General features: G+C 39.6%; 1 protein-coding gene across 1 annotated transcript in view; it reads right to left on the reverse strand.

The window, feature by feature from the left end:
• Positions 1-19,588, reverse strand: part of LOC111565060 (ephrin type-A receptor 6-like) — a 60,957-nt gene extending 41,369 nt beyond the window's left edge. Inside the window, exons 1-2 of the mRNA XM_023265022.3 lie at positions 18,756-19,588; positions 10,248-10,312 (exon numbers count right to left, since the gene is read on the reverse strand). Coding sequence (XP_023120790.2) covers positions 10,248-10,312; positions 18,756-18,834 — 144 coding nt within the window. The 5' untranslated portion in view covers positions 18,835-19,588. The remainder of the gene's footprint in view (positions 1-10,247; positions 10,313-18,755) is intronic.
• Between the last annotated feature and the right edge of the window lie 6,644 nt (positions 19,589-26,232).

The raw sequence follows: 26,232 nt of genomic DNA on the forward strand, positions 1-26,232 counted from the left end.
TTTTGGTGCTCATGCAAGCTACTGGTCATTGGTTTAAGACAGATTTTTTAAAATGAGAACGTATCCTTTAACCATATTAGTTAATTAGATGCTAGTATTTTGATGTTAAGTAGGTGTAATGGCTAATTAGCAATAAACACAAAGCATTGCAGAGAATGGTGGGGATGTCATTAGTTTTGCAGGTATCTGATGATGGCTGATGGCTCCACATTAAAGGTCATGGGATCAAATTTTTGTAAATTGATATTTGTACAAATTTTGATGCAAATCCAACAAGTAGATGTTAAAATACTTCACTGAAAAAGTTTAAATCTGACCTAATGATGGTGCTATAGGTCAGAAAAGTACTAAAGTCATTAAGATTTTTCCTTGAAGAGCCTCGAATATTGAAAACAAATCAGTATAGTTATATAACAAAGACAGTTAAGATACTTCAGCTTTGACCAAAGTGATGAACGGACAGCATGGGTGCAGACCAGCCATCCCCAGAGCAATGCTCCTAGCATTGGCTAAAATTGGATATATTCACAGTAACCCACTATTGTTGCATATAACTGCAAGGCCTCTGCAGTGCTTTGCCACATGCCATTTAGACTGTCATTTCTGAGATTTTCTGCTGGTTTAAAAAAGGCAGAAATGCTGTAGAAGCCAGAGAAAGGAAATGTATCTGAAAGTGGGACTCACACATTTGATGTAAGAGTAGTTTCTTCAACATATATATATTCTTGCTTCAGTGCCCTCCTTACAAAGCTTGAAACAGAAACTGAGTATCTTTAAAAAAGCAGACTTTCTGGTTTGCATAAGATCAGCATTAAGTAATTGGAGTTCCATTATGCATACAAACAAGAGAAAATGGTGATTCGTCACTCTGTGTGCCTCAGTGTTCTAAAATGCACCCTTGGGATGTGGCATGGTTCAGAGGCGAGAAAACAAATGCAAACCCCGAGTTTGAAAGATGAGCTGCAGCCCACGCTCTCTGAGGCAATCAGATATGCACCTACTAATCGCTCTGCCTATTAGTCCCAAGCCTAGCAGACTGTAGCAGACAGAAACCAGGTTTTGAGTACAAGGTGTAGAACTAATTAATGCACTGAACGCACACTAATATTGCAATATGAGAGAGCAACAGCAGGTTTTCAAAAAGTGGCCCGGAAAAATGCTCGCTTAGTTTCGAGGCCGAACCTGCGATGAACCGCTGATGTGCAGTTTGTCGTACGTAGTCACAGCACTTTACTGTGTTAAAAATATCCTCACCTAATCTAAAAACTAATTAACACACTTATCGTATCATCACATATCATCACAATAACGCTCACCACGATTAAACCTGCTCCCATGAAGCAGCCAATTGACTTCTGCTTGTTCAGGTGAACCACGTCCAAATGGATTTTAGCAACGGTTGCAATTAATGACTTCAATGTCTGTAGGAAGATTGCTATTCGAAGGATAGGACAGTAAAACCATGGAACACTTCAACATATTGCTTATAGATGACTGTTTACTTCAAGAGCATCAATCCCTGTTCAGATTTTAAGTACACTGACACATTGCACCTGCTTCGTTCCTCAACATTTCCTTATGGTAGCCATTATAATGTACTGGAGTGGTGCTGAGTGTTTCAGTACCCGTTGCTGATTTCCATGTAGTATAAGTTATTATGTATACCATAGTTAAGAATGACAAATGCTTATCTGGGCTGTGTGTATCCAAACAGACAGTACTGACTATTTTTTACTGTGAGCATTCGCTGTGACAAACCAGGTATGAAGCAATCACCTTGTTTAATGCACAAGGCTGCACATAAGTTGTTGAGCTGTTTGACATTCAGCTGGTTGGTGAACCTAGGAAACCTATTCTACATGCAAATTTTACAAAAATATAAATGAAAATCCTTTTAATATCCCTCTGCTTGACACAAATATACAAACACAAACGATGCAGTGCGCAGCATTTGACTTTAGTGTTGTTTCTGCTGTTACTGGAACACAACAAAACTTGTTTTCACCAGTTTTTTCTCCTCAAACTCTCTGTTTTTGTCCCAGTACTCAGCAACGGGACAGCAGCTGGACAAAGCAGCTATGCTCTGTGCATATAAATCCTGATATGTTTATTCCACATCCCGTCTGGACCAGGCTTCAGAAAGGACTCAGGTTAAGAAGTGTTCTGAATCCTGCTTTGAATGTATTGACAAGTCAATGATTCTGGCTTGGAAGAACTTCACAGTAGCATCAGTATGTCACACTTTAGTCCTCTTCATCGCTGCTTGAGAAGCAATGGCAAAGCTATATCATTGTGCGGAGACATTTTTCTTGTTTGTTTTAGGGTTATTTTATTTATTTATTTTATTTTTTTTAACGATTGCTTCCAGTAGCTTAAGGCCTACACTCAGCTCCTGACAGGAATCTTTGACAGCCGCTGAATTTATTCTGTGAAAAGTTGCTATTAAAGTTTTTCTCTGAAAAGAGGCTCAGATGGAACTTTTGCCTTGCAGATACAGAAATCATCTGATGGCTCCATAGAGATGAGGCTTACTAACATAAAAAACCCTTCTCTTCACTGTAGCATATCACCCTTATTAGTGATAATAGTCATATTTAATGTATGTCGCAGCTTTTAGAGCCAACTTCCTATTAAGTGGTTAAGTGCTTAATTAAGTTGCATAATTAAATGTTTCCTGCAGATTTATTTCTTGAAAAATTTTAATGTTCTCTGCTGGAAGTAGAACCCAAGAACAAAGTATGACCAAAACTTTAGATTCATGTCTGAATTCAGCACAAGTTGGCTATAGGACTTACTACTTCTGCCTCACACTACAACTACTCTTTCCAGCTAGTCGCCTGTCCTCGCCTACACATGGCTTATGTATATATTATGTTGATATGTTATTATAGCAGTGACGGAAGAATTGTGAGAAGAGAAAGCGAGAGAAAGGGAGCAAAAAAGGTGCTGTTTATAAAGATAATTTAATGCTAATTTAGTGCTTTAATGCTGAACAACACATGGGCCCTCCAGTATTTTTGCATTTGGGCACAACCTAGAAAGTACATTATGTGATTATTAAAATAATTCCTACACACACATTAACACCGGACAATTACTCACTCTGTGTCTCTAGTTTCACACAATATGTGAGATACCACTTAATATTATCCAAAATACATCTGAGAATTTTTCATCATTGTAGGAAGCCGTGATTTGGAGTCATCAAAAGCGGCAGAAAATTTATGTAAAGATGGGAATCTTCAGTCCTGACAATGCTTTCTGCCTCACTGTCAAAAGAGTCACACAAGTCACACAAGCCACTTGTCACAAGTGTGACAAGTGGCGAGTGGGACTGGGCTCAAGTGTTTGTGTAGGCTCCACAGAGGTCCAACACAGGAGGTGTCATCAAATGACTTGAAAAATACACTGCCTGTCCAAATAAAAGTCGCACACTCTAATATGTCATTGGACCAACTTTAGCTCTGAGAACAAGAGACATTTGCCATATCAATAAGCTTCTGCAATGTCACAGCATTTATTTCTGTCCAGAGTTGCATTATTTTATACCAAGATCTTATATTGATGATGGGAAATTCGGACCGTTGCGCAAAGTCTTCTCCAGCACATCCCAAAGATTTTCAGTGGGGCTGAGGTCTGGACTCTGTGGAGGACAAGCCATGTGTAAAAATGATGTCTCATGCTCCCTGATTGACTCATTCACAATGTGAGCCCCATGAATTCTGGTATCATCATCTTGGAACATGCCCAAGCCATCAGGAAAAAAAAAACTCCACTGATGGAAAGACCTGGTCATTCAGTGTATTCAGATAGTCAGCTGATTCTTTGAGAACATAACGTTGCTGAACCTGACCAATCCCATCATAACCCTAACCCCTACAGGCTTGGAGGCACTAGGTATGATGAGTGCATCACTTAATCCACCTCTCTTCTTACCCTGATGTGTCAATCACTTTGGAACAGGGGAAATCTGGAATCATCAGATGACATGACCTTCTTCCTCCAGAGTTCAACCTTTATGCTCCATAGAAAATTGAAGCCTTTTGTTGTGGCTAGCCTCGCTGACCTCGCTTGGTTTTCTTTGAGCTTGTGCGTGTGGAAATGCTCTTACTTTCACTATTAAACATAGCTGTGAGTTCTACTGTTGATTTCCTTTGATCATCTAAGAATTTGTACCAATCACATTTGTTCCTCAAAGATGATGGTTCACCATTCTTCTATTCTTCAGGTTTTAATAATGCATTGGACCTCAAACCTGATTTTAGTGGTTTCAGGAATCTTATCAGTTTTCTTTGCTTGATGCAGGGCAATAATTTAACATCCCTTCCATGACCACAGGATCTGTCTTCTGATACATTTGTTTAACAAATGAGAAGTTACTCACTGCATCAGCTAGGGATAAGTTGTTACCTGCTGAAACGTATTCACTGCAGTAAGTATTCAATGGAAGGGTCTAACCTATTTGCTTAGTTAAATCCAAGTGGCAATTTTTTTTTTTTTTTTTTTTTTTTTGGACAGGCAGTGTATTTGGGCACAAGTACCCTGAAATCATATTTTCTGCAGCAAAGAGTGTGCTAAGTTGTGTTCCTCTTTCCTTAGGGTGGCAATTTGGGAGGTAGGTGAACAGTTTCATCTCAACAAAATGTGACTTAAGTGACCTTTAATCTCCAATCCACACAAAATATGTGTGTTGTTTTCCCCCAAAAAATCTGTGGTTACAGAACACAGCAACAAGCATTAATGTGATTAGTAAGTACAGGACAAAAAATGAACGCGGAATTTCCCTTTCAGGTGAAGTTCTCATCAGAGTGTAAATACTTCATGTCAGTATGTATTGAGGCAGGCTGTTCAGAAAAGTCATACGTTCACTTTCAGCAGCCTCGCGCAGACATATGGTGTTGTATTAACAACAATGGTGGAGGCACTCAACCTGGCTAAGAGGTGTGAGGTTTTGATTAAAACAAGGCAATTTGTCATTGTCAGACTAAAGGGAAGAGGGAGTGAGGTGTTATGAAAATATCATTAAATCTCTGTAGTTTTGATGAATTATTGATTTGATGTGAATCTAGGTGGTGCCGTTGTGCTGTGCTTTTTTTCCCCCTTCAACTAATTAATGCCATTGTTGGTCCCCATAGCAAAAAAGACTGTTTTGCCTGTGTGCAAGGGAGGAGAAGCTTTTTTCAGTGTTGGTATTTGTCCCTGAAAATATCTCAGCATTTTGTAGCTATTTATTGGTTTTGCTCCAAAGGATTTATTACACTTTTAATAATAGCCTGAAAGCACAAACAGTCCCCACCTTGCATCTCGAATTAGACACAATGTCATGAAAAAATTACTGCTGTTTATTGCTGATGGTTGCTCGGTCCCTGATGAAATATTTGTAAGAATGAAATGTACCTCCCCTTCAGGTTTAACCCTGCAAGAATTATATACAACAATTAAATTAGTTTAATTACTAGATACTTGAAAGGCTTGTTCATGTCTCTATTTACCGCACGTAGATACATTTAAATGTGCTCTATAAAAACCACACAACCTGGAAAAAAGTAGTTTATTGCAGCTTTTATATTTCAGTAAGTGCTTTTTGTAAATTTTTATTCACATTATATTTGAGGTGAAACGTGATCACGAAGTTTTAGTTTCCTAAATGTCCTACAATAACATTACATGGGTATTTTTTGTTATTTACTGATGTCATTTGTATGAATGATCCATGTAGTTTATATCATTTCATCAAGTCCATGGAAGTCTGCAGAACATACACAAAACAGGAAGTGGAAAACAAGTTCTGTTTTAAGATGAATCACATTCAGAATTTATCATTTTTGTAGGACATGGTGTACTTCAGTTATTCATATCCCTTATCACAGGTTATCATTTGTTATTTCTGATTGACTGCCAGTCTTTCAGGGATGGGTCTTGTGTAATGAAATGAACGATTACCCTCTTTTATTGTTTTTTACATTCCCACTGCCTTTATTTGTTATGAACAGAACCTAACAATGAGAAGAAGATCAGAGCAGAGTGGAACAACCATGGCAGCAGGAAGCTCACCTGGGTGCCAGGTTTGTCCAGTATCTCTTTCTGTTTGAGTGGCCACAAAGGCACTCAGGTTGTGTGATTGTGTTGTAGTAGCTGGTATGGACAAAAGGTTTAGTGGTAATTAGGTCCCCTAGATCTAAAGCAAATCATTTTACCAGTATTGTGCTGTAACACTCTGCCCACATGATAACATTATCCAAGGTTCTGATTACTGTCTGCCATTGTCGGCTTCTCAACAATCCCAGAATCAATGTTATTTTTAAAAGGGTTTTTTAACATGGATACATTCTGAATGATAATGCTCTTGCTTCTAAATGGTTTAAATACACGCATTGTGAGTAGCTCTGCATAAAAGCTTCTGCCAGGTGAATGTTATTTAATATTATTACTGCCTCACTAAAGTCAGAGGCATTCACACTCATACAGCAATCAAAAATCCTGAAGATAGACAGGGTCTTTGTACACCACAGTATCTAAAAATTAGAATGATTTTGCTTTCCGAAAACCAACATAAGCAGGCATCAGCGTTCACAGTTCAAACATGCAACTATAAAGCACTTCTAGTTGGATTCTGAAACACTGCATTCAGAAAAGGCAGCTCAACTGGCATCAGTGACTAGATGGAGACAAGATCTCTGTTAAATTGGGTGGATTTAAATTATAGCAAAGGTGAATTAAACTCCAAATATTTTCAGTCATATTAGCAGCAATTTGAGATACTGCAGACCCCTGCAAGTGACCCAGTGGACATACCGAATTTTCGCGGCCATAAGGCGCACCGTATTAAAAGGCGCAGTCTCAGTTCCGGGTGCTATTTCTGTATTTAACACATACATAAGGCGCACCGGATTATAGAGCGCGTGCATGGTAAAACATACCTGTACTAGCTTAAAACATGCATGCTAGCGTGTGTTTTAAAAAAGGTAGCGGAAGCAAAACTGAGTTCAGTTGTACTTTATTGAAGTATTTAGCAATGTTTTCACGTTGTTTTTTGATCAATCCTCATTCACAAATCCATCAAAGTCCTCATCTTCTGTATCCCAAATGAACAGCTGGGCTAGTTCTCCATGGAACACGCCAGGTTCCCGCTCGTCATTGTCAGAGTCAGTCTCGTTGCCGTGCGGCTCCTCATAAATGATGCCGGCTTTTGCGAGAGCTCGAACAACAGTGCAAGCAGACACGTTAGCCCAAGCATCCGCAATCCATTCACAAATTGTGGCGTAACTCGCCCGGCGCTGCCTCCCAGTCTTAGTAAAACTGTGTTCACCATCTGTCATCCATCGCTCCCACGCCGTTCGCAACTTCACTTTGAACGCCCTGTTTACACCGATGTCCAGCGGTTGGAGTTCCTTCGTCAAGCCTCCCGGAATGATAGCAAGCTCCGAGTTCATTTGCTGCACTTGGTTTTTCACAGCGGCTGTGAGATGGACGCGCATGGAGTCACAGATCAACAGGGACGGTGACGCCAAACCCATGTTGTTTTGCATAATGCAAATACCGGCACTATTTACCAACTGGGGGCGTGTCTTTAGCGTCTTCTTTCACGCCCACACTTCCCCCTTTAACGTTCTCATACTGTCCTCTGTCACGTCCGCCTTTTCTCTATATAAGCAGCGTGTCAGCAGGAAATGCTCTGTCAGTCAAGCGGAGCTGATTAAAGTCACACAATAACATTTACACATTTTGGAAGTCGGTGCACACATAAGACGCACCGCTTTATAAGGCGCTCCGTCCATTTTGGAGAAAATTTAAGACTTTTAAGTGCGCCTTATGGTCGCGAAAATACGGTAATTTGAGTGATTTTCCTTTCAAAAAGCATAACATCCAAGCTAAAACTGGGTATAAAGTGATTTTTTGTTGTCGTTGCTTTTAGATTCAAGACGGCGGCACGTGCGGATGCAGCAGCCCGGTGCTCTCCACAATTTAGGCTGCTATATGGAGAGTGCTCAGCTGATTTTCATTGTTTTCTGTAACAGCGACAATAAAGACCTATTCTATTCTATTCTAGAAGTTGGAATTAAAAAGAAGCCCCTCCTTGGTCATTCAACTCCTAAAAGCTCATTTCTGTGCATCAAACTTTCATATTTAGAAGTTCTGTCCAAGAAAATACTTCCTTCATACCTTAAAATGCCGTTGATGTGACAGCCTTACCTCCTTCAGAACTTAGTTCAGTTTCTCTACACACCCACCTGCTGCTCACTGAATCTCAAGCTCACCAGCTCACCTATGACTTTGCATGTACAACTACTTTATAGTACACAACATCAAGTGGAATAATTCTGAAAAGCAATAATGGAATGGAAAGCTCCACCCAGTAAGATGAAAGGATCAGTTTTGTCAAGAAGTCTGAATTTGTGCTTTTTTAAATTGTCAGCTGTAGTTTCAAGCTTCCTCATGACACATCCTCTGGCATATATCAGCATAAAATTGATATGTTTACGAGGTAAAAAAAAAACAAAAAAAAAAAACATGAATAAACTGACAAAGTGAAGCCAACAAATTAGTCAAATGACTCAACTTGAATTGGCAACTGTACACTCACATCACAGCTGAGTGCTAACGACCAAAATGATGATAATTTTGAACAATATTACTCATAACGTTTATTCATTGAGCTTCAAGGAAAAAATGTTTCACTATCTGTACTCAAACTTTGTGTTACATTCCTGCTAATATACAAATTTATTTGCATTAAAATCAGACTGGTCCTTTTTCACAGTGCATCTTCCAGACACAAATTATGAATAAAATGGTGCCAGAACTTTTTCCCCCAAAAATAAAATGAATGAAGCACTGCTGTCATTATTTTCATGTTGTGTGATGTGGTGATGCACTGTGGAGTGTCACCGTTATGGATTCTGGATAAGGACGGGGGTTTACTGAACATTCGTGGCGTTATTGCTCTTGGCCGTCATTTATTCACTGTAGTGCAGTTTGTGGAGGGTTTTTCTTTTCATATGGATTGACGAATTACATGTGCAGCACAGACTCAAGTCTCATGATATCTTTGTAAATGATTTGTTGACATCACTTGCCCAAAGCCCAAAGTACTTCCAAACAAAAAATGATCTATTTTGAGGAACTAGTTCTTCATTTTTTCACCCCATATTTGATTTTCATTTTGCCCATCTGCTCTAATATCCTTCACTTCGGACTACAACAGCAAACTTTTTGCACACATGTATGCAGCAGAGGTGCACATACAGATCTGCAAAAGCAAAGCCAAAACTTCTCAATAGCTCTGTGGTGGCTGACTGTTAGTTTTGGACACACTTCATTTAAGATCCAATGGAGTTTTCCCTGAGCAGGGCATACAGTTTCACAGTCGTTGACATTAATTCCATAGGATACTGTGACTGAAAGTTAATATTCCATTAATAGTGTGGCCCTAAGTCCTATACTCCTGTCACTGCTTCATACTAAGGCCTTGTCTTGGTGGTGTACTTAAGCTGTCAATGGCTTGCACGCTCTTTTGCAGTATGGCGTCTGCCACGCTGCTCACCTGACAGCTTTGCTGTCACTTACTGCACCCCCCCCTGCCGCCACTGTTCTTATAGCATTTCAAAAGCTCCACCTCCACCCCAGAATCCACTTGTAGGCTCTGAGTCTACCCTTCCCTGCGGGGGAGGCTAGTATCTTTCCTTTCCCCTGCTGTGCTGTCATATGCTCAGTGCCTTCTCCCATTGATGAGGTCAGAGACGTCAAACATCACATCCTTATATATCCTATAGTACGGTCACATAATTATGCATTCCACACGTCCTGGCTGGTGCAAAGCATGTTGAAGTTTACCATTGAAATCGAAATTAAATATCCTATCCTCATTTTAGATACATTTGGCCAGGACATGGATGTTTTTTAACCAGCATGTCACCAAATCAGTGTTCACTGGGTGACAGAATGGTCTAACTACTGTCAGGATGGTTGGCATATAAAATACGTCACCTGCTGCCCGCATGATTTTTTAATAAGACACAAGGTCTTGTCTCCTGTCTGTATCTGACTGAAGTGAAAGAAAATCTGATCTACTCTGATTGAAGGATTTAGTTTTGGAAAAGGAAGGGTTGTAGGTCAGGTTCAAGACATATGGCATGTTTGAGCAATGCTTCACTAAACAGGAATATATAATTGTTTATTTGATACGTTTAAGTTAATTTAAAAGCTTAATAATGAACATTCTTTGAAGAAATGTTAATGTCACTCACCCCATTGACAGGATAAGTCTTCCAGTCCAGTTCTCCCAGCGCTGTCGTAGTGTCCAACAGAACCACTAGAGAGAGCAGGATGGTGAAAGAGAAAGTCATGTAAAATGGAGGAGAAAAGTTGCAAGAGCGAAAGAACGACAGTGTAAGCACAAAGAATGACAGGAGAGAGCAGAGAGGGGGAGAGAGGTTGGACAGTGAATTTGGAGAGAAGAGAAATGGAGGTGACAAAATAGGAAGAGAGTAGACAATAGTTATCAAGCTGTCAATGAGGAGCCGACAGAGCTGTAAAGCCCTTATCAGATTCAACCACCTATGAAATAACAGCTCTTAGGAAAGTCCAGGACAACACCAGCGCTAACGTAGATCTGCCCTCCATCTAGCTGAAGTCTGGGAAATTAGTACTCTCCTTCTCAGAGGTCAGGAGTTTTCTGCTGCAGGACATCAAAGATAAGCCAAAGATGAATAAAAGGGGCATGATGTGATGGAGGTACCGTGGAAACGTTGAATACTTAACTAAACAAAATATGACCTAATTAACTATTAAAAATGAAAAACACAGTGTAAGAGAAATAAAGCCAGTGTGCCAACTGTTATGAAAGATGACAGCTATTGAATAAAACATCTCATTGTCAACTGGTATAACTTCAAACTTGATTGCAGAGTGCAGTGCCCCATGGGAATCACACAACTATTGGACTATTCTGTACTTCACAATTTACGTCTAGTTTTAATTAAAGTGGGAAGTAGTGTGGAATAACTAATGGTGTAGAAGTTGGGATGGCGGATGTAGTGGTGTTTGGCACAGGAGTTTGCATCCTTTTACAGATAGCTGACATACGCAGGTATTTAAAATTTGTGAATTTTAAATAACCAGAAACACAAACAATAGTGTTATGTACAACATATGATGCGTGCCGTGACCTTAATCTTATTTAGAAAGTACCAAAACAATACAGTGTGGACATTATTCTTCAATAATAAGCACATACAAAAATGCTGGACAGTTTCATGTGTGTTAATACTTGCATTTGTTAATAACCAACACAGCATCAGAAAACACCCGTGATGCCTCAACAAAAAATATTTTTGGGGTTTTTTAATTCAGTATTTGACAATGTCTATTCATTAATGTTGACCCTTGCTACCACTAAGTGCTCTTTGTTACCTTTAAACATCGCACAGCAAAAAATGGATGATATTCTTTTCCACAAGCCTGCGCCCACTAACAACAGTTTTATCCTCCAGTCAGGAGCATTAATTAGTTAAATCACACCTATGGGTGTCACATCACTCTTTCAGCGCATATTCATGCCCCGTGCCCACTGGCTTAATCTCTCTCCACTGACTGGAAAAGAAAAAGTCCACCTTCCCCCCCGAGCGACAATGCATGGTTCCTTTTTTTTTTTTGCATTAAACTGTGATCACGCACAAAAACTTCAACTGATGGAATTGTTAAGGCACCTCACAGATCATCAATGTGGTCGTGGCAAGAATTTACTCTAATAGCTAATGTAACCGAATGATTGTTTTAAAAGACAAAAACATAGTGTAGTCTGATCTCAGTATTATTGTTTGGCTGTGTTTTTGCATCAGCATGTTAACAAGTGTTTATTTGTATGAATTCACAAAGCCATTGTGTACATACAAATGGAACAGCCTCCTGCCGTCTGCACTCTGGTCACGGCTCAGGCATGAAGAGAGCCATTATCTGGCCCTTGCTAAACCCCCTGAGCCAATTTGATATGATGAATGTGCAATTTCCTTTGTCTCCACACAGCCAGTTAATTACAATCTCTATCAATAAAGTATGTCCCACTTCAGTGGTCGACATTATAGACCAAAGAGTCACATCTTCAGACGACCTGTCACTCCAGTCTACGGCAGACTTTACCAAATCCGGACTAATTTAATGGGGTTGTGACTGTTTTGAGAACGAGTCCGATAACCAGAGAAGATACACTTTGGGAGAGACTAAATGAACCACTTGAGTATTTACAGAGACTTCATTTAGCCTTGATTCCCAGCTGGTAATTAAGGGCTGAATTATAATAAGGTGGCCTTGCCTGTGTTGAAAAGGAGGACGTAGAGAAGCGTAGGGAGGGAGACTGTGAGACAGACTGAGACAGACAGAAAGATATTGATTTCTGACAAAATTAGAACAATCTTTCATAATCACGAGCAATGTTCCAGAGCATGTTTGACAGCGGCAAACTTTTCCACCAACTCCCTTCATTGTCTGTCTGAATGTCTCCTGCACGCACACAAACATACATACACAGTAATGTAGTCATAAAATAATTAAATCCTGCAACTATCTTTGGAGGCAGGAAATAATGGCCCAAGACCACATCGGTGAATTTGATACACAGATTTTCTCACTCGAAGCGCGTGCACACACAAACACACAGACACACAACCAGTATTTATCAGGAGGCCAAATCATATTACTCTTGTCTGGGTATTGTGTCTGGAAGCATAATAATCTGCAACTGTCCTTTCCAAGCGTTCCTGACCATCGGTGCATTAAGGTAGGCACAATTAATCTATATAGCAGTAAATTGCCACTCGTACACTTGCACCAATATGGGGCAACAAATGAACGCATCTTTAACATTGAATCCTCAAGCCCAACAGAGCATATTGAATTGTTACTGTCGCTGACCGAGTCTGCAGCTGTTAGCATCGAGGCTCCCATCAGCTCAGCCGTGATGCAGCAGTTTACCTGGTTACGAGCTCACTCAAACACAAAAAACAATCATGATATGATGACTGCCGTAGGGAGATGATTGCTGTGCTAGTAATCTTATTAACTGGGCTTTTAAAGGCCTAGTTTTGTAACAAAATGTGCAAAAAAGTTCATGCAAGCAACACACTAAACTCCCATAGCGTCTCACAAAGAATGCAGTTGCTCATGTCAGGTCTGTGAAGGGATTACCAATAATAAATTGCATAATAGGGAGTATAACTGTAAGATCTTTATCACTGCCTTCTGCCTATGATTGTAAAACAACATCCTGCATAATGAAGGCATAGCTCTGCTCTTCCTTTACTTCAGACTTGTTGGGTGAGTGTGCGTTTTGATCTGAAAGACTTTCCTGACAATTTAGTAGTGCTGTGGGGCTGGTTTTCTAAGAGCGGGTCCTTGTTTTGTACAGGTGGCAGGTGACTATTCCACTGATCTACAGGTGCCAAGAAACACTGTAATGTGTGAAGGGAAGAAAACACTTCAAGCTGGTAAACATGGATGTAAACATTGGTGGATTTTTTTTAAAAAGGCTCTGCCAACGTTTAATGAGGAAGGGAATGGACTTGTTAGACCCCTACAATGGTCGCACCAGACCAGACGTTTCCCTGCTTCCTGTTATATTGCTAAACTAAGCCAACTAAAAGAATTTTTCCTTATGTGTTACACCTTTGGAGACTATTTATCATCTAAATGTAAGTAAATATCATGATATTGTTCTGCGTGCTACAGAGTTCCCACTATTGTGTTTCCTTTCACAATGTTATAGTTTTCTTTGATCTTTCATTCCCACTATTTGTAGTAAATAAAAATAATGCTGTTGTCTAGTGCCTACCAAATGCATGGACAGTTTATTATACCAAAAGCATATAAAATCAGTTGCGCAACCACATGTATTTCCTCAATTGGAGATAAATATCATGTTTTCAGCAGCAGATGGCAGAATATTGTTGTACTTTTCTGTTGGTGACACCTGACTAAAACCTGGGCTTCAGGGAAATGGCAAAAGTTATGCATAACATTAACTGAGGATTCTCACTTGATGTCTAGGTTTTGGGTGTAAATGAGCCTTCTGCAGGGAGCCAAATATATATATTTGGCTGCAGATATTTAGGTAGACAACCTCCAGAGAACCTCCACAGAGACCAACATTTCCAAAGACACGAGGAAGTGGTTCTAGAAAACCACTGGGAGAGAAACAATTATTATTTTCTACACGAGCTGATAATAAAAGCAGGCAGCAGCATGTAATTCATCTGATCCTGAACACAGATGATGCTGCTTCCTCTTACTAAAGAAAAACACCATCAATATAAGTCTAAATGCTCCTGCTGTATTGGAACAAACTGGTTTCAGAGATGTCAGATCCATTCGTTTCAGGTCAGTACATAAAGAAATGCCAAATGCATTTAATAAGTTAGGTGATTGATGATCGAGAGAAAAAAATGATCAATAATAAATTCAATACCTGATTTGTGTTGAGGCATTTCTTAGGAACAAAGCAAAATGTTTTCTCAAATATAGGAATTTACCCATTTGTTAACTGAGTATCTTGCATTTTGTTTTTGTTTGTTTGTTTTGTTTTTTGACTGATCTGACAAAATACCAAACTGAAAGTTAAACTTTAGTCTCTACTCTCCAATTATAAGTAAGCACAAAAAGTTTGCCTGCTATTCTTTGGATTATTTCATTATTACATGCTGGATGCAGCGCTGCCGCTCACACTTGATGACCATTTTCCCCAGTGGTCACTCATAGCAATGCAACAATGAAAAAATCCTCTGAACCCATAGACTGTAAGTCAGACATAGCCTCCAAGTCTCAAAAGTGAAGCCAATGGAGAAATGTTTCACAACTGCATTCTTTCTATTGGTCAGCAGGGGGTGATATCTGTGATTGCAAGAAGTCTGATTGTATAGACATCTATGAGAAATTAGCCTACTACCTGTTTGGTCTGATACCTCGGTAAACATTTCCCTAATGAGTTAATGGTCTCAACTGATAGTTTTATGTATTTTTAAATGCATCATTAAGGACATTTTGTAATTTATGGTCCCATTTAGAGGAAAATAGTGGATAAAACAAGGCTATGTTTTGGGGTGGGGTCACTCATTACATATGGTAATTACATATGTAGCACCAAGAAGGCAAGGGCAAACTCCAAACTCAAGGCATCCACAAACCGATGCGTGACATCATGGCCGCTACATCCATTTTTTATATACAGCCTAGGCCTGTGGCCCAAAAAAGCATTTTCTATAAACCACAATTACAAAAGAGACAACTACAAAACTGTTGACAGGACGCCTCCAACTGCAAACAAGGTCAAATTTTAATCTTTCCATCATGAATATTTAATCCATGGAGGTTACATATTTGTTAAACCTCCCAGGAGTCTAAAGTAAGCTTAATTTTTCTAGCATCGTCACAACGTAAAGTTGATAAGCTGAGCAGGAACCTGCAGGATGGTGTCTGTTTTTCTGACTTTTTTTCCAAACTGACAAGAGAAAAGGTATATGTAATATGTTAAATACTGTCTTAATCTTCTGTGTTGTGAGCTGCAAGCATGTGTGGCCAATGAACTTACTACCTATAGGTAACTAAGGTTACTCCCAAGCAACAGACTACATCATTATTTAATGACATTAGTTTGTGGGGTTACAGATTATGTTACAATCTTGTTAAATCAAACGTGGTGGTGCAGTGTTTTTCTATGAATTTCCATGTGGAGTTTACATCTTCTACCTGAGCCAGCAGGGTTTTCTTCTTCCTGCTTCCTCCCACACTCCAAACGTGTGTGGTAGGTTAATTAATGATTCTAAGTTGACTCTAGATGTGAGTGTGAACACTGTCTGTTTGTGTCAGCCTTCCAACAGACTGGTTTCCTGTCCAAGGTGTAGCCCACCGCTCACCCAGTGTCTGCTGGGATAGCTTCCATCCCATTGCAGCCCTTCTCAGGATAAAGCAGGTATAACTGATTGATAAATGGTTGGAATTTGTCTATTATTTTTACTGGCAAACATGGAAAGGAAACTGCAGAGAACAGTGGCACCACTAGAATCAAATAGGACATGTCAGTGACTCTAATTTAAAACCAAGCTGATAGTCTGGAAAGCCTAAATTATTAAGTATCAACACCAGACAGTGAAAAATTGAAATCAAAATGTGAGTTATATTATGCTGAACGAGAGTCGACCATTTTTCATTAATCTGAATGCTTTAAATCCACAAATAGGCATGTAAGTACTGTATCAAAAATGTGAGATGTAAGTCCATTTTTAACACCAAAAAAGCTGACAAAAAGTGTCAAAACAATAATAATGGGTTTGTGAAATTGTCTTCTATGGGTGGGAAGATGGTAAAGTGGTTTACTCTGTTGCCTCACAGCATGACAGTTCTGCATTCAAACCTGCTAGTCTACTGCAATCTTTCTGCATAGAGTTTGCATGTTGTCCCTGTGTAGGTTTTCTCTGGATGCTTTGGCTTCTTCCCACCATCTTAAGATATGCATGGTAGGTTAACTGGTGATTCTAATTCTGGTGTGAGAGTGAGCATGCGTGGTTCTATGTCTCTTTGTGTCAGTCCTGTGATGAACTGACGACCTGTCCAGGGTGCACCCCGCCTCTTGCCCAGCTGGGATAGTTCCAGCCCCCTGTGACCCTCTGCAGGATAAAGCGAGTGTAGCTAATGGATGGATGGATGACTAGTACATCCATTCCCCACTGTGTGGAAGTCTGTCCTAGATGCTATTTACTTCACACTGAGAAGAGTGGCACCAAGACATGAACAATGCTGCTTCTTTATCTCGATGTACTCTGGTGAGAATGCTGAGTTTTATCTGGGACAAGCAGCTTTAAGCTAATTTTTTTTTGGCACAATATCATGTACAGTACATGTGAAAGGACGTACAAAAGCCAATTTCTGAGAATCTCTTGAAAGTGAACAATTAGCCCAACCTGAGCTTAAAGAATATTATTTATTATCACATAGGCAGGGTAACATTTGAAAAAGATTCACCATTATTTAAACCTAATCTGCTTTACTTTTATACTAAATTACCTCATGTTACTCTGACCCCAAAAGACTAAATGGCCAACAAATACGCCACAAACAACATTTCATCTTCCTCATTTACTCTCAGGCTGAGAAAACATGTGATTCATAAGTGATTCACATTCAATAGAAAACTCACTCAGACACTTGGCACCTGGTTAACATATATTATCTTGTTCTCACTATATTTTAAACACCTCACGTTGTCCTTTTTTTTTTTTTTTTTCCAAGTTTCCCCTGTGTGCGTTCCCTCCTCTTCAAGCCTGTCACCACCACAGGCAGACAGGCTTCCTGTGGGGAAAACTGAGTGCGCACATACACACACACACACACACACACACACACGAACAAAGAAATGAAGTGAAGGAGACTTTGACATTTGGCTAGTGAAAGGGCTCCTGTCGTCTTTGAAAAACGTGTATCCCAAACATTAAACATTCAGGAAGGAATATTAAACTGACCTGTGCAAATGTGCAAAGTGGAAGGTGTCATGAATATATTGCATTAAGGCAACCATTTACCCATGTGACTTAGTACAACTGAGGGGAGATGACATTATCATGTCCCGTGTTTCTCATACATATGCAACTGCCCATGTGACTGACAATGAATTCTGAGAAATGAGAAATTATTCTGATGAATTTAGTGTCAACTACTGGTCCAGCATAACAATATCCACATTTCTCACAGCAAGTGTCTGTGAGGAATCTTCTTGGGACTGTATGGACCAAAATTCTGTTATATTTTGACATGGGAATATATGAACCCATCATAGAAGACAGGCAGAAATAGGCAACTCAAAAGCATCAGTATAGCTGACAGACTTTGCCAGAGGCTTGACGTTTACTGTAAGACTCAGTGGTCCCTATAGCTGTACTGATGTTTCTGTGCACTCAAATTTTTGGAGGTTGAAGTAGATTGTCAAACCCTCGCCCATAATTTGGCTGATGCAGCTTCTGTCTGCATACCAAGGAGCACACAGCACGATTTTTTTTAAAACTTTGATACAATTAACGTGTATTTCAGCATTTAAAAAACTGTGATGCGAGTTCTACAGTTTCAAGCATGAAATCTATAGACATTTCAACTGCAAACAACAAACTGACATTTCTTCATCTATTTTAAAGTGATGTGAGGTTTTTTTTGTAAAATTCAGAAGAAGGAAATATTTCTTCATGAAACTGATTTAAAAAGTTGCTAAAACATGTTATTTCAAAGATGTGTGATGGTAGTTGTGAAAATGGGAATTGAATTGGACAAAACATTAATTTACTAAACCCACAAATTAACATTTTTCCTGCATTCTGGAGCTGCAAATGCATCCTCAAAATGTAAAGTGTGTGCATGTTTAAACGTGTTTTCTGTTGTTATTTTTTGCTAAACATAGATCCACTGTTACACAAACAAACTGGCATTCAAGGGAAATAGCAAAACACCTGAGGGAAAGCATACCTGTGTGGAGATTTCACTGCAACATGGGAACCATGTAGGATAAGTGGGGGCATTGTATTCTTTAAATATGCTTATTTTGCAAGTATTGAAACTGTAAATGGGTTTAAAATGTTCATGGCTGCAAAGGAGGAAATCAGACATCATTTCAAAACATTTTTGTATTGCAGATGTGCGTGCAAGAGACTTTAAAAACGATCCAGTTTGGTTTGGTGCATCCAGCCTGGTTGTGTGTGTGCGGTTACAGTGACGCCCTCACTCACCTTGGTTTGTGGTTCCCGGGTCCGACAGGATACTTTTAAGCAAGAACAAAAACACGCAGTATTTCCCACCGGAGCACATCGTTGAGTCAGACACAAGTGCGCTCTGAACTAAAACGCAGCACAGACTCCTAAACAGATCCCCACAATGGAAAGGTAAGGAGGTTTCATGAAAGAGGCTACTGAAATATCCAGACTCAGGAGGTCACGTCGCATCCACAGGAGTTATGTCCCTTTTTTTTGTTTGTTAGTTTTTTCAGCCAAGCAGCATCCCGGACACCTCCATATGGACGCGCAGTTCCAGGCGATAAAAAACACCAGCCATTGCGCATAAGAGAAAAAAAACACCCGATGACTTGAGCTGCTGTAAGTTAAAAAGCAAAAAATAAACAGAGGAGTAATTGTCTGTAAACCCTGAAAACATGTACAGAGACAAAAGTGTCTAGAAGCGAAGTTCCCAGATGAGTGTTTGTGGTAAAGTCAGTCAGCTTGTGATTCAGTGTTTATATCCGAGAGCGACAAAAAAAAAAAAAAGCCAAATCGCGGACTTCCCGCGTCACTTTCAGCCAGTGCATCCCTCGCTGTGTCTGAGTATCACTGCGTGTATTGCGTGTATCTCTCTCCTCCTCCTCTCTGGATAGGAGGGAAGCTCTGGCGCAGGCTGAGAAGCCGATTCTTATATCACAGCCATAGATTCAGGCGCCGAAGTCCGTGCGTAAAAACCTAACTTGTTCTTTATGATATTTCACCCAATTTCTCACTTTAAAATGCTTCCACCAGACGGATTCTGCTGTGTTATTGATTTAGAGGGGAGAATATGGAGCCCCTGTTAGACTGTACTGTGATGTAGGTTATACCTGCATTGGATTATGTTGTAGGAATAGTAATGTGTCTGGAGCACTTTCTATTTCTGGTGGCAGGAGAGGAAGGCAAGGAGACACGCAGACAGACAGGGTCTAAGTTGATAGAGAAATGAACCCACTCAACCCTTTCACGTTGTAACTGAGTTTTAGTTGAAGAACATCCTGACACAAAGAATTTAAGTTTTGTTTCAAACACCGCTACCTTTTCACACTAATGGCCTGAGAGCCTCAATCTTGCAGCTAATGCGATTGTGGAGAAGACTGTTAATAGAAGTCCACTGGGAGAAGATGTAATGACCTTTTGGACTCCAGAGTGGCACCTCAGCTGTTGGAGAATAAAGGTGATTCTTAGACTGAAGAGTCACACCAGTCACTGGTTGCCTGCTTGACTGACAGCTTAAGCTATTGCTGGCTGAATTGGCAATGATATTGCAAAGGCAGGGAATAAAGTTCAACAGCATGTGATTCATGACACGTGCAGAAACACGTTACAGAAACCAAACAAGTGCTAGATGGTTACCTTGTGAAGTTACAGTGAGCCACCAAGATGACTACTGAGCCCCACTTTGGAGAAATATGATGAAGTTGCCTTATGGGATTGCAACAGTTAAATAGTTTGACTAATACATTTGCTAAAAGCCAAACTAACCTCTGTTCCAGGTTGCCAAGCCATATCATATAGCATCGTATTGTATCGTATCGTATCATATATCATATCATATCCATGTGGCGTATAGAAAATAGACAGCTGCGTGGCTTCCATGTGCAAAGCTTCATCTTACATTGCCCTCTTGGTTGTGTACCAACCCAGAGTAATTCTCTCATTTTGAGTAGACAGCAAATGGTTAATTTTCAGAAAAACGTCTCAGTCTTTCTAAACAGGGCTTTACTGCATGCCAGATATCAGCCTAACTTTATTTTAGACACATACAGATATAGAAGAAGGTATTGTCTTGCTTGTTGGAGCAGTCTGGCCCCTTCCAATTATGATATCAAGGCTCCTCTCTTCTCTCCTGCAACTCAGTGGGCACTGAAGGGAGTACAGCATTTCAGCACCACGGATAGTGACATCAGCCAGCAGAACAGTTTGCCTCAGGAAATAGTTTTTGCTTTGCCTGGTTAAAAATATGGTGTGTTCATAAAATGTGCTTAAATTATGCATGTGCCATCTTCATAGTATCAGTCAGTGATTACTGCAACATTTTATTTTTCTCTTCTTGCAAATATTCCATTTTGTGAACTAAATTAAAGTATTCTGGTATTGCTGGTTCAAGTTTCTATCGGTACATTTTCAGTTTACCTTTAACTCCATGCCACAATTAATCAGATATAATACAGATTAATATCAGGAATAGTTTTAGTATTGTAGCCTTACAGAATTATAATATTTAATATATACAGTAAAGTACTATGTGAATCCTGAAACGGTATGTATTTTGTTGGGAAATTATTGGAATCACTAACTGCACTCACCATGACCTCACCTAACCACAAGCCCCTTTATTTCATTTGTTTATTTTATGTTTCAGTTATGTCTTCTCCCTGTTGCATCCTCCCTTTTAACTGCTGTTTTAAAGACTCATCTATGCGGGTATTGATTGCAATTGTCAATTTTAAGTAATTTGATTTCTGCAAAGGGAAAAAAAGGATAGTTGCTTTCCATATTTTCATGATTTTATTTTTCCCTGAGGAGCAATGGAAATTAGTCCATTTGTCCAAGAAACACTTTTGCTCAAAGCATAATATCTCAGTGAAGTTGGCCAGTTCCATGAAATTTGGCATGGATATTCATGATTTTACTGAAAATAGTGAAGAGAAAAACTTGTTCCTAATTTTTTAAGTGACCATCTGACTTTAGCGTTGCTATCTGGTCAAACTTTCCACTGAAACTAAAAGAGGAACTTGGTAGATTTTACACATCAAGCTTTGTTTCAGGTCTTAGGAAGCATCATTGCATATGTTAAGACAAATTTAAAGCATTTTATGGTTGACCTGAAATCAGACAGATTTCTTTAAGTGATGTCACTTCAGTCAGAGTCATTTGTGAATGAAGTTTAAAAGTTCAAAAATGCGGGATTGTTGAGTTAAAAAGGCATTTTCAGACCACTGTAGCACGCTCTTCATCCCTGCTGGAAGCCACATTAGCAGTTAAATGCTAAACATGCCTGATACCCAATTGTCAAACTGCAGTTGCAGTGCATTCTGGGTAATGTAGGCACCAAGTTTTGACAAAGAAGAAGAAGGTCCCTATCCCAGCTGACTTAGGGTGAAGGCAGGGGACACCCTGGACAGGTCACCAGGGCTACATATAGAGACAAACAAGCACACTCACACTCACCGACAATTTAGAATCACCAATTAACCTGAGCATGTTTTTGGACTGTGGGAGGAAGCCAGAGTACCCACGAAAACCCACACATGCACAGAGAAAACATGCAAACTCCACACAGAAAGATCCCAGGCCGGGGATCTTGCTAACCACTGAGTCAATGTGCCGCCCAAGAAGAAGGTGTGCAATGAAAAAGATGTCAATATCTTTTCCGAAACACACTTTGCTGATCTTAATGAGCAACATCACAAGGTCAACAATGTGAAGGATAGTTTATAAGGACATAGGAAAAGGAGTGAACTTATATTCGGCTACATAATTGTGACGGCAGATGTCGATGTCTTGCTGCAATAATTTGTGGGATGGTGTAATGTAAGAATGGATTAGCATATCTTACATGAAAGAACATAAGAAAGAAGGCACTGAAACATATTTTCTTGGCGTTTTGAGAATTTAACCAGCACTTATCATGGTAGCATCTGAGACAGCTTTAGACCATTTCACTCAGAAGCCTTCGTAAACACAAAAAGGCTATTTGACCTCAGCCAGTATCTCTGGTTCTGCTGCATCTGGTCGGATTCTTTGGCATCCTTGATTTGTCCAGACTGTCTGGGCTGCAGATGACAAGTGAGCTGCAGCTTCTCTTTCAATAATCTTCTTTAATCAACACCAGCAGGGCAGGATAGTACACACTTCACCTTAATCTCTGCAACACTTGGTATTCGTGGAGTGTTACACTGATGTCTGTCCCTCCATAAACAATGAAGAATGGCAGATAGGCACGGAAATTATTGTCAGATATGAAGACTGGAACTAGGCTGCTTAGATGTGATACTTATAAATCTAAAGCAATACAGCGCCCTAACTGATAATTAATTTGTCAATACTTTGCTATACTGTGCAAAATTCTAGAATATGAATGCACAACTTAATAAGCAGCAAAAATTAGAGTGCAAAATTACAACAACTAAAAAATGTAATGTGTATAATAGCAAAAGTCACTCTTAAAAAGTGTGACTCAGTGTTACAGGAGTACAAAACTACAGCAGCAAAGTATTCTTTCAAAAAATATCATTATCCCATGAACAAATTGCTGCAAAAAACAGCAAGTGTATTTGTGCTCTCCAGAGGATAAACCATTTGACCGCTAAGGGCCACTGCATCACTTACAAAAAAACATGTCAGCTTGTCACTCATAATATCTAAAAATGTAACTGTCAGATATTCAATAAGTTAAAATGAATTGCAACTTTGATGTATATTTGATATATCATTACTCTTAAGGCAAACATTTTATGTTAACTGTGTTAATTATCTGAGCCAATTAACATCACAAATTCTTTGGGATGCTAATCGGGACTTAGGCTGCTGTGTTGTTGACACTTTGACTCATTTCCTTTTATATTAGCTGCATTATTTAGCTCTCACCACCTTTCACATGCTTGTTTTTTGTGTTCTGATTCACTACTGTTCAACTTTGAAAAAAAGGAACAGCAGATTACAACTTTTGCTATAAGTCATGCCATGCTATCAAATTAATAACTCAATATACATTTTTATAAGCAAGCAGCTAATGGCTATACTGCAAGTAATTTCAAAACTGTAGAGTTAGTCCTGAGTAATGCATCATTAGTAATATAAATCATATCTTTAAGAATGTATCTATATTGCTGAGGGACCAATAAGAGAGCAGCTTAACTAGAACCCGCATCATTAGTGGACAAAACACCAGTTATTTCAATTAATGGTTCTTTCATATATTCGGCTAAACCTGACATGTACAAGTGTCAGACAGAAGCAGAGTTGCTGTGAACTTTCCCACCTCCACAAACCCAGCTAATCAAAATGTGCAAGATGTGCATGTCAGATTATCTGTTTCACAAAGTTCCAGAAATTACACAGCCACCGCCCCCTAAATCAGAAAAAAAAGTGTTCAGAGGCAGATGATGTGCTGCATCCCAAAGTCGTAGAGATAATTCACTCTGCACCAAAATGGTGGACCAGGAAAACGTCTATAGAAATGGCAGCGCGGCTAAAAACTGAGCATTACATTGTTGATAAAACTGGTCAGATAAAGCAGAAAGCTTTTAAATGTTCCACAGTGATTAACTCAGAGTAGACTTCACTCAGTTACAGTAACAAGAAGCAGAAAAGGGCTGCAATGTAATACTGTAGTGATCTCTTACAGTCACAAAGTGAGCAGAGTGGATGTGAATAGAGCAGCTTTTCCAGCGAGAAGTCTTTCAAGATCCCAGGACAGAATGACCTGTGAAAGAATAAACCCTCATTAAGTCCTGTATAGGGATTATCACTCTTCAGCTGTAGACTGACTGGGACCATTAAGAGCTTTAGAGCATCATTTCCTGCAATCCATTTACCCTTACACATCTCCTCTGCTGTAGGACACCACACATTGTGCTGTCTGATTATTCCTAATGTTGTCTGCCTGTCAGTCTACATCTTAGTTTGTCTCCCACATTTAGAGTACCCATCTTTCCTCTTCCTCCCTGCCCCTTTTGCCTCCTTTCTGTCCTGTCACACTCTTCAACCTCTCCTCTCAGTGTTTCATCTTCTCTCTCTCTCTCCTCAGCCTTCAGCCTTGTTGTTCATTCCCGCTGCCTCCCACAACATCTCCTCTGCTTTTCTCTCTCTCTCTCTCTCTCTTCCTCTCCACAAACAACCCATTCCTTCCCTTCAGATCTTCTGCTGTTGCACCAAGCCACCTACCCACGCATTTTTTTCCCCCTCCGTCCATCTTATTCTGTTATGTGTGACCTCTCTCTCACTCTTTTTTTCCTCCTCCCTCTCACTCTCTCTCTCTCACTCTCTCATTCTCTACCCTCCTCCCATCTTCCTCTCTCTGAATATTTCATGATTTGGTGGCACAGTGCTGAGGTGAAGAACCTTCCTATGTCTAGAGCTTGCACAGCACAAATATTTACTCTCTGAGAGCTGAGCTTAGTCGAGTGTTAGGACAGACTAACAGTGTATGTGTGTGTGTCTGTCTGTCTGTGTGTGTGTGTGTGTTTAACTTATAAGTAACAGTGATTACATGTGACATGAGCCCCAGGGGGGAAAGGAGGTCTTTGGTTTCATCCTGCATTGATGTTACTGCTTCGTTGCACATCTCTGAAGTCTTCTCACATAGATAGATAGATAGATAGATAGATAGATAGATAGATAGATAGATAGATAGATAGATAGATAGATAGATAGATAGATAGATAGATAGATAGATAGATAGATAGATAGATAGATAGATAGATAGATAGATAGATAGATAGAAATGTATGAAAAAAATTCGATGGTGACAGCAGAAAACGTACGAGCGAGTGTGAAATCTCACGGCGCTCGTGCATTGACAAATGTCTGTTCTGTTTTGGCTGGCGAGAATGGAGCTCAATTGCAGGTCTGGAAGAACATCAAAACACAATTAAGGGCTGACATAGAACTGGTCATGCAGAAGAGTGAGGACAGGGGAGAAAGAAGAAGAAGAAGTGAAGCCAGAAGAAGGAGGAGGAGGAGCACTCGGAAAAAAGAGAAGGACGGCAAAGTGTGAGAAACACAAGACACTTAACTGCGTTTTATTGGCTATGATTAACGGGTAAAGTGGGATGGAAAGTGATAGGAACGCTTTTAGAAGGTGCGAATGTGTGTGTAAATAGCAGGAAAGAGGCTTGTTGCTGACTGGCTCTGTTTGTCACTCAATAATCATTTCTTGTGTACAGGAATTAAAATGCATTTAGAGAGGCTAATTTAATTTTCATCTAAGTGACTCTGAAAATTACTATGCATGAGCTTGTTTGAAGTTAGTTTGCAAAACACGAATAGTGACTTTAAGTCCAAATGAAGACAATTATCTATGTGGGTTCTCTACAGACCAACTTTCAGCTCCTGCTTCTGAAAGAAAAATGTTTATGAATGGCAATGTGTTGCTCACAGCCTTTTACAAGTCTGGAATATTTCACCAGCTACTAGATGGATTTTAATGAAATGTGGTTTTGCATGGAAATTCATGATCTCCAGAGGATGGATCCCTCCTGGGGTATTTCGGTAATCAACTGACTTGCCATCCAGTGCCATCAACAGATTTAAAATTTTAATTTGCCAAATACTTTGAAACCGCAACAAAATTCACACAACTCGTTCTTTAGCCTTAGCTGTTCTTTCTGTGTCATATTTATTACCACATTCTAGCAAGTCAACCCAAGATGGCAAACAGAGTAACATTATACTTGCTAAATCTAAGCCAAGTTAGAAAGATGACATTAGCATTTAGCCTCACAAA

This window comes from Amphiprion ocellaris, chromosome 1, assembly GCF_022539595.1.
Source record: "Amphiprion ocellaris isolate individual 3 ecotype Okinawa chromosome 1, ASM2253959v1, whole genome shotgun sequence".
Taxonomy (NCBI): Eukaryota; Metazoa; Chordata; class Actinopteri; family Pomacentridae; genus Amphiprion; species Amphiprion ocellaris.